Source organism: Musa acuminata, chromosome BXJ3-5, assembly GCF_036884655.1.
Source record: "Musa acuminata AAA Group cultivar baxijiao chromosome BXJ3-5, Cavendish_Baxijiao_AAA, whole genome shotgun sequence".
Lineage (NCBI taxonomy): Eukaryota > Viridiplantae > Streptophyta > Magnoliopsida > Zingiberales > Musaceae > Musa > Musa acuminata.
The window spans coordinates 4119295-4135532 of NC_088353.1; the positions used below are offsets into that span (position 1 = coordinate 4119295).

Here is a 16238-nt window from a genome sequence, read left to right on the forward strand (position 1 = left end):
CCGTCTCTTCCCCCTCTCCCCTGCACTGATAATTAATGGTTGGTGATGCTCTGCATTCTCTCCCCACTCGCTGCCATCTACTGCTCCCTCGTCTTCTTCTACCTCCGACTCCCCACTATAATTATTACCACTGACAAAGGACTAAAGGTCAAACGGAGTCGGCAAGAAATATAGAAATCAGGAGATACCTTCGATAACTATTTCTTCGTTGTGTGATGGATCCTTTGCATTCCTCCGCAAAAATCATTCTTTATCTCACTCTTCTTTTCCCAGTCTTCTTCTTTGATAGAGGTAGCAAATGTTGCGTCGGTGGAACCTTATTTTTCTCGAGCTTTGTTCTGTTTGCTGATGCAGAGTGTGCTTGTGCGTGCAGGGGACGGCACGACGTTCAAATTTGTGAATAAGTGCGGGGAGACGGTGTGGCCAGGGATCCTCTCCAACGCCGGCAGCACCCAGTTGCAGCCCACAGGCTTCGAGCTGGCTTCCGCCTCCTCCCGCTCGCTTCAGGCACCCACTGGCTGGTCCGGCCGCTTCTGGGCCCGCACCGGTTGCTCCGCCTCCTCCGGTAACGCTGCCTGGAGCTGCGCCACCGGGGACTGTGGCTCGGGCCAGGTGGAGTGCAACGGCGCCGGGGCTGCCCCTCCCGCGACGCTCGCCGAGTTCACCCTCGCGTCCTCGTCGGCGGCGCAGGACTTCTACGACGTCAGCCTGGTGGACGGGTACAACCTGCCGGTGTTGGTGGAGGCCAGCCGGGGGTGCGCCGCGGCGGGGTGCGTGGTGGACATGAGCACGCGGTGTCCGGCGGAACTGAGGGTAGGGGAGGCGTGTCGGAGCGCGTGCGACGCGTTCAGGAAGCCCGAGTACTGCTGCAGCGGCGCGTACGCGAGCCCGGCTACCTGCCGGCCGACGGCGTACTCGCAAGTCTTCAAGGCGGCGTGCCCCAAGTCGTACAGCTACGCCTTCGACGACCCGACCAGTACCTTCACCTGCACCGGTGGGGCGGATTACACCATCACCTTCTGCCCGGACTCCGTCCCAAGGTATACCATTACAATTCATCTGTGCATGTTTGACGACAGTTCAAGATCTGGTCTTCTTCCTGCATTTGTTCTTGCTCTAAATTGTCATATTGTTCTCCAAAATCTCAGCATATTTCTAATCTCACTTTGGATTTGGGGATTTGTAGGTAAAACTTTTGCTTCTCTTCGTGGCTTGTTTTGGTACAATATTTATTGTCCCAAAGTTTGTCTTGCTTCCTTAAAAATATCTGTTTGTCACTTTAACTCAATTATTATCGTTCGCTTGGATATTTGCTTAAAAGATGGGTCCTTTTCTCTCCTTTTGCTACTCCTGTTTACTTCACTGTGGCAGTTCTTCCTTTGTTTTAAGCTTAGCTAAGAAACCTTTCTCCTTTTACTGTTACCATTTCCCAGTATTTTATGACCATGACTTCTCTGTTTACTCAGCAACAGACACTGATTACTCACTAGCCTTCTCTCTTTCATTTTCTATTAACTGTGCAAAGCAGTTGGAAATCAGCAAGAGATTCTGCTTCATCTTCATCTTCGACTTCGACTTCGACTTCAACATCAACGTCAGAACCGGAAGGAGGAATGATGCTTACGGACGACGCATGGCTTGCAAGCTTGGCCACCGGCGACGCAGCCCCTACGAGGAGGAGAATCCCTATCCTACGCTACTCATCGATTGCATTCACAGCCGCTTGCGTCCAACTGTTGCTGCAGCTCTAGTGGTTTATTCTGCTCCCCACTCCCATCCCGATGTCTTCTCTCCCACACCCTTTTGTCAAAGGGGATCTGTAAAAGGGTGCCCATAAAGACGAGATGGTCTACTCTACTTTGAAGAACAAGAAGAAGATAAAAGGATATGAGATTCCCAACGGTCTCCGAGACCATCCTCCATTCTCACTTTTAGGGGAGGAGGGGCAAGCTCGAGGTTGGACCCAACCCAAGGCTGTGTACCAGTGTACCAGTGTATACAAGTGTAATCTTATTCTATAATCTTATTACTGATGGTCTCGATGAGCACTTGTTTGGTGGCGACAAATTAGGTGCAGTGATCGAAGGCAATTATAACCTCGTTATATTTTTTTGGGTAGTGGAGGAGCAATATCGGCAATGAAGGGTTTGGCACAAACATCATCGTGAATTGCCACGGGTCCCGCCGCCGCTATATTGCCAAGCTCACCACCGCCTCGTCGGTGACGAGTGGACGTCACCGACAAGAAAAATGAATTCGTGTACGTGTATGCGTATGGCACTCGGAGAACAAAGTAGTGGTGGAATGTCAAGTTAGGTGGTTGAGCATATATCAACATTTGTATGCTGTTGAATCCAACAATTTAGGTCATTCAGTCGTCTCAGTTGGTATGGGAACGTTTAGGGTGCCCACAAATCGAAGTGCCAGAAAGGAGTGTGATTTATCCGTTTATTCACTCATACTCGTTGGCATGCATGTAATTACTCATTTATTCGTTCACGTCATATTGTCGCCGTCCCCTCGTTGGGTGTCAAGTCATGGTCATGGCCCTATTACCACAATGAATGGGCCAACGTACTCGATCGCGATGCAGAAGCAATCGCCGTGTCCTACGCCATCACTGGTACTGCCTGACAGTGATGTCGCTTTTAATCCGAGCCCTAAATCGTCCGCTGAGCTTTCATTTAATTCGCCTGTTGTGGTATTCATGAAATTATATGTTAACTTCAGGGACACAAAGTGAAATTACAAGTACATGATGAAGATTAAATTCATTACTAGTATTATGTGACGAGACGACGACTAGATCACATGATAAGGTGAATGTTGCAATCTTGGCCTACTCGTCATGCGATACTGTTCGGCAACCTAACACATCAGACCTTAATAGCATTGCCTGCGCTTTAAGTTTCGATTAACTTGGCCTACTCATCATGCAATTTTGTCCTCAGTTGGCTCACTTCTACCGTCAAAGAGAAAGTAAAAGTTATCCATGTGTATATGAACTATGTAATGATGGCAGCGACCAGAAGTGGGCGTTCGGAAGGAAGAGGGAAAAGCATTAAAAACAAACAAAAAATATAATGTCAAATTAAATTATATATAAATATATATCTACGGAAAAAAGAATTCCAGGATTCGTCGTCTTCATCTTATCACATCGATCGAAGCGGCATCAACGGGAGCTTTGTACTGGGACGGACTTCTTTTACACCAAAGAGAAGTTATCTGCAGGCTTTTAGCCACGTTGAAGCTGCGTGCATATGGATGCCTTGTCTACTTTTGCTGCTTGCGTCCGGCAGGGCATCAATCAACATATATTCTCGTCAGAAAAGTCGCTTTTCGTGAAACAACGATTAGGTCCATCTCCATGTGCCTCCACATGCCTGTAACTATGGCGTTTATCTGAAACATGGAGTTCGGCCCCTTTAAGAGATCACCACGTCCGCGGAACAAGACATGAACGAACACGAAGGAGTGAGGTCCTCCTCCGGCTGTTTCGGCTCGTTGGACTGCACTTGGTTGAAAGAAATATGAGGATGTTGGAGTAATGCATTTCCAGCGGTTGAGAACGATGTTGGATTGGAAAATCGTGGGACTCCTGAAGGGACAGAGCAGCTGACGATAAGCAGGACCATCTCTCGACTTGCCGAAACCCTTGAGATAGGATCTGTTCCATCTTTGATACGGATATGAGCTAGACATGTTAAGATGGCAGCGGCCAAAGCTGGTGGTAGGCAAAAGGTCCACCTCAACCCTCGGCGTCATGGTTCGCAAGAGGAGAAGATAAAGAGGAGGGAGGCCGCACAATCGCCAGGCCTTAAGATAGGATTTGTTCCATCTTTCTTACGGATATGAGCCAGACATGTTCAGATGGCAGCGGCCAAAGCTGGTGGCAGGCAAAAAGTCCAACCTTCGGCGCCATGGTTCGTAAGGGACGGCCGCGCACCATCCCCGGCCCGGCGATTGGAGCTCAGACTGTTAGGTGGGCGGTGACACAAACTGTCACCTCTAGATGACGGAACCCCTCCGTCTGACCCCGTCATGTCAGCTAGCTAGTCATCGTCGAAATGCTCGGCACCTTTGACTCAGCTTCGTTCCACAACGGCACCAACTCCGCCACCTCTCCACACCATTCCCGAAGACTCTGAAAAGTAATGCAAAATCTAGCGGAAATCGTTTGCTGCTTCAAAAGATCAGTTTACACACCTCATTCTGCAAATCAAAGTTATAGCCGATAAAGACTAGAAATGGAAGATGATTCAGTTGTTACCCACTGATATTGCTATGTAATTTATAAGTAATGAACAAAAGGAAGAAGAAACAATAAAATTATCTGAGTGCTAGGGACCAAACCAGGCTATCATTACCAGTGATCTACATGTTCATAAGTAGCCAATGCTTTACACTGCTAGTAATGCTTTCCACTGCAAATCTTGTGGCCTGTCCGGTGAAGATGCATGTATTCCTGCACCCGAATCATCATGTGTCTTGAGATAAATTGTCGATGATGAGAATTCTATACCAGACAAATGTTCACATTGTTCCATACCAAAAGAAAGGGAAACGTTTGGAACGAGAGAATGTTTCATCACCTATTTGTTTGTTGCTTTAAAGTTAATGAAATATAATCTGATGTTTTGGAAGCGTGCCATCTAATTATTGGTTTACTTGGTGATGTTAGCCTTCAAATATTGGGCTATGTTTGACACAAAACATTAAATGGGCTTCTCATAGTTTGTACTTACTGTTTTGCTGCTGCTTGCCAACACCAGCAAGAACAAACCCATTGAAGCAAGCATGAAGCTTCTTGAGGGAAATCAACCTTAAAGATGAACAGTAGCGTGCTTAGTCTCGCCTCCTCGGCTAAGGAACAGTGAAGTCTCTGTGGACTTGTTTCCGGCCACCACAGACACCTTGTACTCCCCTAAGAATCCAATGAAGCTATATTGTCCGTGCTCATCCGTCAACCCTCCCTCCGTCGTTTCCCACTCTTTCAAGAGCTCGTCCACCGCATCTCCCGTAGGGAGATTGCCGAAACTTTGGTCAGTGAGGCACATTTGGTAGCAGCCATTTGGATGGAGTGCGGTCCACAAGATGATGCCGCCCACGGACGGGTGGGAGAATCCTTCTCTCAGCACCTCCTCGAGATACAGAGCCTACGACATTCGTGCCGTGATCATCGAATCCATTTGCACGAGGCAATCCATAATAAGACAGTGAGAGGAACATTAAAGCAGGCGAATCACCTGTTCTTGCGCATCGACCTTCTTGCTTATGTCGATCTCCGTCAGCCAAATGGGCAACTCCAAAGTAGATAATTTGTCGAGCACGGCTCTCATCAGCGGAATGTTTGGCCTCCAGAAGTGTCCTTCCAGTCCGATCCCTTCCAAAACGGCCCCTCCATTTTTTAGCTCCTTAAGCCTTGAAATATAGGAGTCGACGGTGGATCTCGCGTCGCTGCAGGTCTCCACGACGTTGAACTCATTCATGAACAACGTCGCGAGCGGGTCAGATTGTTGTGCCGTGCGGAAGAATTCTGAGGAGGCATTGGATCCAAGCCGCTGCTCGTAGAAGTCGAAGTGAAGCATCTCGTTGCTGACGTCCCAGTGCACAAATTGGCCCCTGTACCTGGACAACAGGCTCTCAATCCGAGACCTGACGGCCGCTCGGAGGTCGTCGCCGCTGAGCTTCCGGACCCACGACGGCGTGTAGATTGGGTCTTCCCAGAAGATGTTGTGCCCTCGGGCTATGATCTGGTTGGACACGACGAACTCCAGCATCTCATCTGCAAGAGTGTAGTTGAGTCTCCCCGGCTCCGGCTCTGTTGCGTACCACTTCAGCTCGTTCTCGAACACCGCAGCATTGAATCGCTCGGCGAACCATTCCTGCGGTGGCATTTCAATGGTCGCAGAGGCTTAACATCGAACGGAAGCACGAGTATACTTTCCTTGACGGAGGACAAGCATAATTTACTAATCTGGAGGACCTGATACTGCTTGTTTCCCAGGATGGTGTTGGCGATTGCCGAACCAAGCGGGAAGTCTCTCGACGATTGCCGTATCGAGACTGATGCTCCACCGACGAGGTTCCCTTGTTCATCTGAAACATGAATCGTGACCGCACGCTTTCTTCTCTGCCACAGAGTGTGTCGACGCATTAGACATTCCGGTTGACATGAACACAGAGTAACAAGTATATCATCTTCGAACAAGTAGGTGAAGAGCATGTTGGTACCGTTCTAATACTGTCCTGTTGGTGCATCGACCACTGCTCGACCGAGAACGGCTGCAACGAAGCACTCGCAACTGAAATCTCAGTCATCTTCTCATCAACATCCTGCGCAAGAAATCAACCAACATTGCAAACATATCTTCATTAGATTCAGATCAGTACAAACAAGGATATATTTTGCTTGAGGTACCTGAAGATAAAGAACAGAGGACCTGGAAAAGGAATCAAGCACGAAACCACCCTTGAGAAATGACCAGCAACCGCTTCTCGCCAGGACAGTCCCGATACAATTCAACGTCGAACCCTCTGCAGATAACGTCGCCCGCACAAGAGCTGAACCCGTTCCCTTAGCTTTAACCCAACCTACGATGGCATGAACCTTTGTAAGGCCAAATGTGCACAGAATCACAAGGTTTTAGATGATAATGGAACTGAAAGACCATGCAAAAAGTTGGGAATCACTTACAAGAGAAACTGTATCTCGTGGTCTCTGTCAGATTGTACAGCAGAAAGGCAGGAGCATAAACACCAGTCTCGGTCTTGTGGTATGCCACGGGGATTCTTCCACTTCGGTCCACCAGAACTCCTCCATTGTAAAGAGGAGCTTCAGGATGATATTTACACTGACATTAATAGGATATCTAATTCAGCTTAGTAGATTTCCCAATATGAATTGACGAAAAAACACATTTCTTCCATTTCGTTCCGTTTTGTTTCTAATCTCTACTGCACTCTGTTCAAAAGCCTCCATGGGAGGATCGTCCTGGAACGACCACACAACACAGCTTGCGGTCTTTTCTGTCTTATGAGATCTCCATTTGGCTCCCATTAAAAAGCCAAACAAGCTTTCGCAACCGTAACTTGTCCACTACTTTTATCTCAACTTTGAGAAGTCGTCGAAATTCCATTAGGCGACACTCAAATTCCTTGCATGCTAGTGTTGGTGAGAGGACGTGTGTGGGGGTGGAGCATGTCTTCGAAATGAGACAATTTTTGGTACTAGATAGAGAGATGCTACTGTGAGTTGGAGGACTTTGCGATGCTACCAAAACCAACGATAGCCAAAAGTCTTATGAAGCCAAAAAATGGTTTCATCGTTTCCTGAAAAGTAGTACTGTACCTATATGTAAACATTCGAAGCATACGACTAAGAGAAGAGGGAGACGATCACTGGTAGAGTTGCATCTGTTATGCAACATCCTATATATTTTTCGTAACACTACAAAATTATAAAGGTTTGATTGAAATCAACGAGGAGGAGAGAAGGATGACCTCGGTGTAAGCAGAATAATCGTACCAGGGTCCCTCTGCACCAGCAGAAACTGCAATGAGTTCGACGAGAATGTGCAAATTGTACAGAGTACAGATACAAAAGGAGATATGAACAGACCGTAGGAGGCTGTGACAACAAGGTGCAAGTAGAACAACGCCCATGGCGAAGTGAGGAGCAGAAACGTTCCGATCGAGGGCTCTCTCATTGCTCCCTCTCGCTGCTGCTTTCACTTCTCACTTGTGCGCACCGAAACCGGGCAGTCAAGCAGGAGACTTAATAGGGGTAAGGGGCGGCCAGGGAACGTGAGCGGATTGATGACGATGACGGCATGGAGAGAAGAGATGCAACAAGCAAGGAAGCCGGGGTTGAGCTCGCAGGGAGCACAGTGGTCCTCTGCTTTCTTTCTTCGTTTCTTTTCTTCTAGTGATTCCCCCGTGCAGGGTCACATGTGGCCTCCACGACGAATAACTTTGACTCCCGCTTCTGTTTTCTTCCGCCTGCAAGCACAGCAACGTCTGGCTCGGACTCCCACTAGCGGATGAGTTAGATTGTTGCAGCGATGCTTGAACATGGAACGCATGTTAACTCACCTTGGAAAGGTGAATCGACCCATTCTTTATTTTCTGGCTGTATTAGTTTTCTTCATCACAGCGCACGCGAGCTTTGTTCTATCAATTTTGTTCTACCTAAATTATTGATCCAAATATTTAAACTAAATTTGAAAATAATATATTTATTGAATCTCTATAAATCAATTTTAATCTAACGTACTTTCGATATGGGACTAATCAAATATATTAGAATAAAAAAAATAAAAATGATCAATGTATGGTACTTTAAAAAAAGGTCTGTTGATTCTATAATCAAAACTGTTTATTTAGTTTTGATTTTGATTCGATCTATCGATTTTGATAGATAAAAATAAAAAATTACTCCACAATGATTCAAACCAAAATCATTAAGCTTTAAGTTTTGAAGTACTAACTGTTGCACCATGAAGCCTATTTATGTTTTTTTTAATATATATTAGTCGATTTGGAATATTGATTTCGGTTCTAATTTGAACTTTTAAGAATCAGAATTAAATCATGTGGCACCGATTCTAGTTCGGTTTAGAACCGTTAAGCCGTTAACCCGGTTTGATTTTAGTTTCAGACTGATTCAATTAAAATTTGAATCTAATCCTAATAACCCCATTTAAGGTAGATAGGTCGATCCATGGATATCGTTGTGCGATGCTATGTAGCATTAAATGGGCAGGTCAACCCGGTCCAGATCTCTACTGGGCTTGTCCTCACAACGGTGAGAACCAAAGAACCGTCATTTGCCCACATCCATAGCTACTTTGATTTGTTTCCAACATCATTGCATTAGCACAAAAGAAATAAATAATGTAAACCTGATCACGATTGCCAAATCCAAATCATACGAGATCCTACTTTATATATATATATATATATATATATATATTAAAGAGTTAGATTTATGTGTGGAGGAGTATCCTTGAAGGGCTTTTTGTAGTATGACTTTATGATCGTTACGCTTATAGATGAGCATTAATGTTGAGGATGATTACGCATGTATCATCGTTTTAGGAGAATCATGCTTGCATCAAAACTAAGGATCATGTAACGGCTATGACATAATTGATAATATAATATTCAAGGGAAACGACATCATGTCAATCATACATAATTGAAATATCAATAACATAACATTGATGTATTGATCGTATATTAACGAGGTGTCGACCACGTAATATTAAGATATTGACTATGTCATTATTTATCTATTAATCTTATAGATGAATTTTTAATAATTAAGATACTGAGTGTAATATAATCGGGTATAATCAATATTCACGACAAAAAGACTGTAGTTGGATCAAGAGAATCACAAACAACCATCGAAATGAGCATAGCCGATTCCAACGATATATATCAATTAGCATGCATATGTACACTAAACATAAAGGATTTTACATATAAATCTAATCTACGTGAAGGGGTCATCATGTTGCACATGATAAGTTGATGCTGCACGGTTCGTCAACCTCAGATGTTTAATCATGAATCAGCGTGTATGTGGGTGATCGTTCTTCACTTGGGCTTCCTTATTAGTAGAACTGCATCTCAAGCTCTTGGTATGCTTCCTAAAAAGAAGAAGAACAAGTCGTGTGAGGTTGGAACACTTCATAGTCAAGTCACGGACTACGCTGTGGAAGACCATGTCAGACTTCGTCGTTTACCTCTGCAGGAAGACGACGTCGACTTGGGGAGACCTCTGGTTCCCCTTCCTGCCTACGCATCCACAAGTATTCACCAAGAATCACTTCGCCTTTTCACCAATCTCATCTGCTCTCCGTGATTTGGCGAACAACACATCGGTTGGAGATCTTCATACAAAGTACATGCATAGAGTCTCAATCTTTTGAAGATATGGAGCATATCCTGTGAGGTGTCATACATAGACGATCGCGTCGACTTCTCCTGAACGAAAATGCTTCGGATTGACGTATCGGTCTACAATCCCCATGCACGCATGAAGCCACCACCATACACACCAAAGTCCGTCTATCCGTGCTCGCCAATGTTGCTGGGTGTTTAATTGGTCATAAGCATTTATGAGTTCCAACCATTTCATTTCATGGAACCAATAAATACCACATCACGGGTGTGGAAACGTACATAGCAGAGCATGGATTGTTTTGTGTGTACGTGTCTGTGCGCCAGCTCAACATTCTTATCCATGGCGTACATACTCTACATGTATACACACTATGGTCCCTATCCAAAAGGACCAGTGCCACTTTCCACTCGTCTTTTCTTCTCCTCAGCTTTCCCCTTCAAAATTTGTGACCTAACCAGTCCACGAAACATGGAGGAGAATAGTTTCGACGAGGTTGTTGCCTGAAGACATCGAACGAACAACCTGTAAGATAACTCCCGAGTAAAAGTGTGACTCTTAGAGAGACTTGGGGCATTCGTTCCTCATCCACAGACCACCGCCAATGAGCAGCAAAGATTAGAGAAAGCAATATGGTCTGTGCAGGAGGAAATAAGGAAATAGCAGAGCCAGAGGGACTCTTTCGCAGTGACAGCGAGCCTCGCAGCTTTGGTTTCATCGTGTTTTGGGCGATGCAACATGCGCAGCTTTTTGCTGCATTCTACTCTATTAAGGCGTGAAGAGATCTCGTGCTTTTTGATGCGCGCTAATGATGATTAGAGAGAGCTTTCGCTTTCAATACACGGATGTCTGCTATTGAAGGCACTAAAAACAAAGATAATAATGACAGGAAAAGAGGGGTGATGGACGACATTTGCGAGCTTTTTCTTTTCATTCATACACGACAAGCTCTCCACCACCACGCAATTAAAACGCAAAAGGTTGAAGTAATACAAATCATACATTTATCAGATAATTCTATATATTTATCTGATAAATTAATATTTTTTATCATCATTAACCGTTTTAAATAAATTCATATGATTTTATTCTTTAGAATAAAGGATAAAACTATATGAATTCACTTAAAATGAATAAGCTTTCGTGCTCTCTCATCGATGATAAGAAAATATTGACATCTAAGAATAATTTTAGAAGATGAGTTATGAGCCCTTAATTCTCCGTGAGGTATTGATATGAATATTTAAGTCAAATTGATTGAAAAATAGAAGAATCAACGATTTTATAAGTCTCTAACATTTCTTTTATCTTTACATGTACCTTTTGTGACTCACTTAAAACAAATAATTTCTTATGAGTCTTTATACTATAGCACTAATTATGATAAAATATTATTTTTTTACTATCTAAATAATTAATGTCTGAAATTACAGTAAGTTATTGTGTGGACTCTGCATAAATTTCTCATTTATCCATATAATTGTATTTAATTTGGAGTGAGAAGAAGAGAAGTTAAAATAAGAGGAAAAACAAGAGAGAAAGAAAATGAATGCAGGATAAGCTTATATATAATGTCCTCGATTTGGGTCCACAGTAGCAATTAATGAGGTTCCTAAGTTTGGTTTGCACCACAGTGAATTCAGCTCTTCAGAAGTTATTATGGCAAGTACATGCTTGCTTGCTAGCTTATATATATATATATATATAAATATAATCTTCTAAGTGTAACTTCAATCAAGGATTCTTCTGTAAAAGATATCACTGGTGTGAGAAGCATATGCCAATTGTTCCTTCAATCAAATGCTTGTTCTTATTCTCCATGAGCACTGCCTGAAGCGACTACTAAGAATTATGTCCATGTTGGCTGAGACTGCTGCTGCTTTCAGTCTTCTGCAATGACTGACAACAGAGGTCAAGATTCGTCTCGGCAATGCTGCTTGAAAACGAAAGAAGCAACCGAGTCTTTGGGATTGATCCAAATTAAAGCTGATTGGGAGAGCTTTATGGGTTATCGGAACTATATTCTCATTAACACCTCCTACCTTTCCTTTAGTGATGTTCAATCTTTCCCTGTGAATCCCAGGAAATAAAACATGCAGAAACACTTAGTTAACAACCAAAAAGAATATGAACAACAATGATCACGAATCGATTCAAATTGAAACTAAATTAACCTACAATGGAAATTAAACCAAATCAATAATTAAAGCTTCAAAAGAAAAGTACTTCCTCACCCAATATACTCGGGAGTTCGTGTGCAGGAGGAAACCGTGGTTATACAGCTGTTGACAATATCGAGGAGCTACAACGCGAATCTTTTACCACTTTTGACAACAGTAAAATTTCAATGCATCTCTGACCATTTGAATAGCTTCCACACAGTACAATCCGAAGCTTTCAAGAACGGTCATTTACAACAGCCGTGATAATTAGGATGCATTTCAACCCATCCCCACAGGAAACGTTCTCCTTCACTGCCACTGCCCACTTGCGCATATAACGAGGAGAACAGAGCTCGCTCGCTCCACTCTCCCACGAATCAGTCCGGCTAACACTTTCAGCATGGCATCTCCCTCTCCTTGGCTACTCCTCATCCTCATCGTCACGTTATTGGCGGCAGCGGAGGCGGTGGAGACAGAAACAACCGCCTCCGGCCCCGCGGGGAAGAAGACTTACATCGTCCGCGTCGACCACCGTGCCAAGCCTTCCGTGTTCCCCACTCATGCCCACTGGTACGGCTCCGCAAGCTTCTCCGGTGGCGGCGCCGATCCGCTTCCGCTCCTCCATGTGTACGACACCGTCTTCCATGGTTTCTCCGCGTCCGTCACTCAGGACCGAGCCGCTGCCCTCGCCACCCACGCTAATGTCCTTGCCGTCTTCGAGGACCGCGTCCGCCGCCCGGACACCACACGGTCCCCCCAGTTTCTCGGCCTCCGCAACCAGGTCGGCCTTTGGTCCGACTCCGACTATGGCTCCGACGTCATCGTTGGCGTCCTCGACACAGGCGTTTGGCCCGAGCGCCGCAGCTTCTCCGACCGCAACCTGGGCCCCGTCCCGTCCCGGTGGCGCGGCACCTGCGAGACCGGCCCCGGCTTCCCCGCCTCCCTATGCAACCGCAAGCTCGTCGGAGCCCGCTTCTTCTCCAAGGGCCACGACGCCGCCTTCGCAGCCGGCAGCGGAGGCATCAACGAAACGGTCGAGTCGCGCTCCCCGCGTGACGCCGACGGCCATGGCACGCACACTGCTTCCACCGCCGCCGGCCGCCACGTGTTCCAGGCGAGCATGTCTGGCTATGCAGAGGGCATTGCCAAGGGCGTCGCGCCGAAGGCCCGCGTGGCCACCTACAAGGTCTGCTGGAAGGGCTCCGGGTGCCTAGACTCCGACATCCTCGCAGGGTTCGACTGCGCCGTCGCGGACGGCGTAGACGTCATCTCGGTCTCGATTGGTGGGGGCGACGGCATGGCCTCGCCTTACTACCTCGACCCCATCGCCATCGGCTCATATGGCGCCGTCTCCCGGGGTGTATTCGTCGCGTCCTCCGCCGGCAACGACGGTCCCACCTCTATGTCCGTCACCAACCTCTCCCCTTGGCTCACCACCGTCGGCGCGGGCACCATCGACCGAAACTTCCCGGCCGACGTCGTGCTCGGCGATGGCCGCCGCCTGTCTGGCGTCTCCCTTTACTCGGGGAAGCCCCTCGCAGGCACAATGTACCCGTTGGACTACCCTGGCAGGTCCAGCGGCCTGTCCGCTTCCCTCTGTATGGACAACTCCCTGGACCCCAAACTTGTGGCGGGCAAGATCGTCATCTGCGACCGAGGCAGCAGCCCGCGCGTGGCCAAGGGGCTCGTCGTGAAGGACGCGGGTGGCGTAGGGATGATCCTTGCAAACGGCGCGTCCAACGGCGAAGGCCTCGTCGGCGACGCCCACGTTCTCCCGGCTTGCGCCGTCGGCTCCGCTGAGGGCGAAACCATCAAGGCTTACGCCACCTCTGCCGCTTCCCCCACTGTCACTATCCAGTTCAAGGGCACCATCCTCGGCGTCAGGCCGGCGCCGGTAGTGGCATCCTTCTCCGGCCGTGGCCCCAACGGACTGACCCCGGCGGTCCTCAAGCCAGACCTTATAGCTCCCGGGGTCAACATCCTTGCGGCCTGGACCGGCTCTTCGGGGCCTACTGGGCTAGAGTCCGACGGCCGGAGAACGGAGTTTAACATCCTCTCTGGGACGTCGATGGCGTGCCCGCACGTGAGCGGCGCGGCGGCCCTGCTGAAGTCGGCCCATCCGGACTGGAGTCCGGCAGCAGTCCGGTCGGCGATGATGACCACGGCAAGCCTCGACGACAACCTCCGCCGGTCGGTGACCGACGAGTCCACGGGAAGGCCGGCGACGCCTTTCGATTTCGGGGCCGGGCACCTGAACCTGGACCGGGCCATGAACCCGGGTCTGGTCTACGACCTTTCGGACCAGGACTACGTGGCCTTCCTGTGCGCCATCGGGTACGACGCGAAGACGGTCCAGGTGATCACCCACGCCCCGGCAGCCTGCCCCGCGAGGAGGCCGTCGATGGAAGACCTGAACTACCCGTCGATCTCGGTGGCATTCAACGGGGCGGAGTCGAACCAGAGCAGGAGGGTGCGGAGGACGGCGACGAACGTGGGTGCGGGTGCAGGAGCGGTGTACCAGGCGAGGGTGGAGATGGCGGCCGGGCAGGGGTTGTCGATCGCCATAAAGCCGAGGAAGCTGGTTTTCACGGCCGGGGCGAGGCGGCAGAGTTTCGCGGTGACGGTGACGGCGGCGGCGGAGGCCGCGATCGGGGGCGCTGGGGCGAGGTACGCTTACTTGGTGTGGTCTGATGGGGAGCACGAGGTGCGGAGCGCAATCGTGGTCTCGTGGATGCAACCGCTCTAACGTACGACAAACATGGCAACCGGAAGCGAACTGTCGGTGGTTGGGTAGACCGGACTAGCCGGAATTAATTAGCACTAGGCCGGCCCGGACCGACCGGTGGATTTGCTAGTTTACTCCAGTTAAAGCTCTGTAGTTTTCCTGCTTCACAGCATGGAAAAAAGTAAGGAAGAGATGGTGATGGTAAAAGTTGGCGAGGAAGGTAAGATATGGTGGAGATCAGGAGATGAAAGCGTAAAGCTTTATTTGGCTTTGTCTCTTTCTTTTCAGAAGAATGAAGGAAGAAGAAAAGGAAATAGTAATGCTTTTGGTGGGGTTCGCCTCTCACGTGGTGGTGGGTGGAAGCCTCCAGTTGTGTGTTTAGCGCGAGTGGCGGAGCACCGGCGTTCTGTCGGCGGTCATCTCCATTGTACGTTTGGACTTCTTGTATTGCTAGTACAAGATGGTGTGATAAAGTCGTGACTCTTGTTGGCTGTTTGGATGTAATGGTTTGGTGTTTCCATAGTCTCAACATACGTTCGATCGCTTGTTGGTGATGATGGTTTGGCAGACCTTTGTGCGAACATTAATTGACGGGCACGAGTGCTTCACGTAGCGTGCACTGTAAGTTGAGATGTCTTATATTTACATCTGCTAATAAGTGAGGGACCCAACAGTTCGGATGGAGCTCTGATCCTTAACAAAGTAAGAATAAAAGAAGAGAAGGAAATCTAAGCACTTGAATGTTCTGAACTGACTGTATAATTAGTCTCCTCCGTGTGCTACATTACAATAATGGCTTATTATGAGTGGGACACTTCTGTCCTCTCTCTCCTTAATATGAGCTATTTAAGATACTTAATGGATCATCAGTTGCCAACCCTGTGAAGTACTATGGTGGCTATCTAAATGGCTATTCTCCATGCCTCTCTGCCACTGGATCATCTCTTGCCAACCCTATAACTTGGTTCGGTGGCTATAGAAACATATGATAAGATGATAAGTGTTCTTGACCGATGCCTATCGATAAATTGATAGGCAAGACATGGTGGACAGAACCTAACCTGCCCTTTGGTCTTCGAAGTTGCCGACCGGAAAGAAGAGGCATGCAGCTGGTGATGATGAAGTGGAGCCGATGGCCACCGTAAAAATGTTTGTCTTGGATTAATAGAGCCCTCCCCATTACGGTCATATAAAGCGATTTTTGGACAGTTCCTCTGACACGCATCTGTCGAGCTTGTTGGGTCATTAATGTGAAGCAGACGAAGGCGGAGCGAAGAGCTTGGCTTTTAAGTCCTCGGTGGTCCTTCCATCACATAAATGTGGCCGATCTCTAACCAACAAAGGACAGAGACTTTATGACCTACGAAATCTTCATGTTAAAAGATACAAAATCCTTCCCACCCCGAGAAACTTCCCAACACGGGTTTGATGACTCGAG

General features: G+C 47.5%; 3 protein-coding genes across 7 annotated transcripts; 2 read left to right on the forward strand and 1 right to left on the reverse strand.

The window, feature by feature from the left end:
* On the forward strand, positions 1-2042 carry LOC103984557 (thaumatin-like protein 1). 2 transcript variants are annotated; one of them, XM_009402074.3, is made up of 3 exons: positions 1-291; positions 374-1040; positions 1526-2042. In XM_009402074.3, exons 1-3 carry the CDS (start codon positions 216-218, stop codon positions 1749-1751), a joined length of 969 nt encoding a protein of 322 aa, XP_009400349.2. In that variant the 5' UTR covers positions 1-215; the 3' UTR covers positions 1752-2042. The 2 variants fall into 2 exon arrangements, with proteins under 2 accessions (XP_009400349.2, XP_009400350.2); XM_009402075.3 differs by having other exon boundaries at positions 3-291; positions 1529-2042.
* A 1084-nt stretch (positions 2043-3126) lies between these two features.
* On the reverse strand, positions 3127-7872 carry LOC103984779 (endo-1,4-beta-xylanase 5). 4 transcript variants are annotated; one of them, XR_010496659.1, is made up of 10 exons: positions 7625-7872; positions 7507-7541; positions 6701-6857; positions 6425-6597; positions 6238-6339; positions 5990-6136; positions 5250-5888; positions 4749-5159; positions 4371-4468; positions 3127-4215 (listed from the first exon to the last, which is right to left on the reverse strand). XR_010496659.1 is itself a non-coding variant. In XM_018826161.2 (8 exons), the coding sequence occupies exons 1-8, from the start codon at positions 7710-7712 to the stop codon at positions 4827-4829; spliced, it is 1674 nt and encodes a 557-aa protein (XP_018681706.2). In that variant the 5' UTR covers positions 7713-7872; the 3' UTR covers positions 4512-4826. The 4 variants fall into 4 exon arrangements, 1 of the variants encoding a protein (XP_018681706.2); XR_010496660.1 differs by lacking the exon at positions 3127-4215 and having other exon boundaries at positions 4294-4468; XM_018826161.2 differs by lacking the exons at positions 3127-4215; positions 4371-4468 and having other exon boundaries at positions 4512-5159.
* Positions 7873-12357: 4485 nt separating this feature from the next.
* On the forward strand, positions 12358-15354 carry LOC103984556 (subtilisin-like protease SBT1.6). Its single transcript, XM_009402072.3, has one exon. The coding sequence runs from the start codon at positions 12476-12478 to the stop codon at positions 14819-14821; it is 2346 nt and encodes a 781-aa protein (XP_009400347.2). The 5' UTR covers positions 12358-12475; the 3' UTR covers positions 14822-15354.
* The last annotated feature ends 884 nt before the right edge of the window (positions 15355-16238 follow it).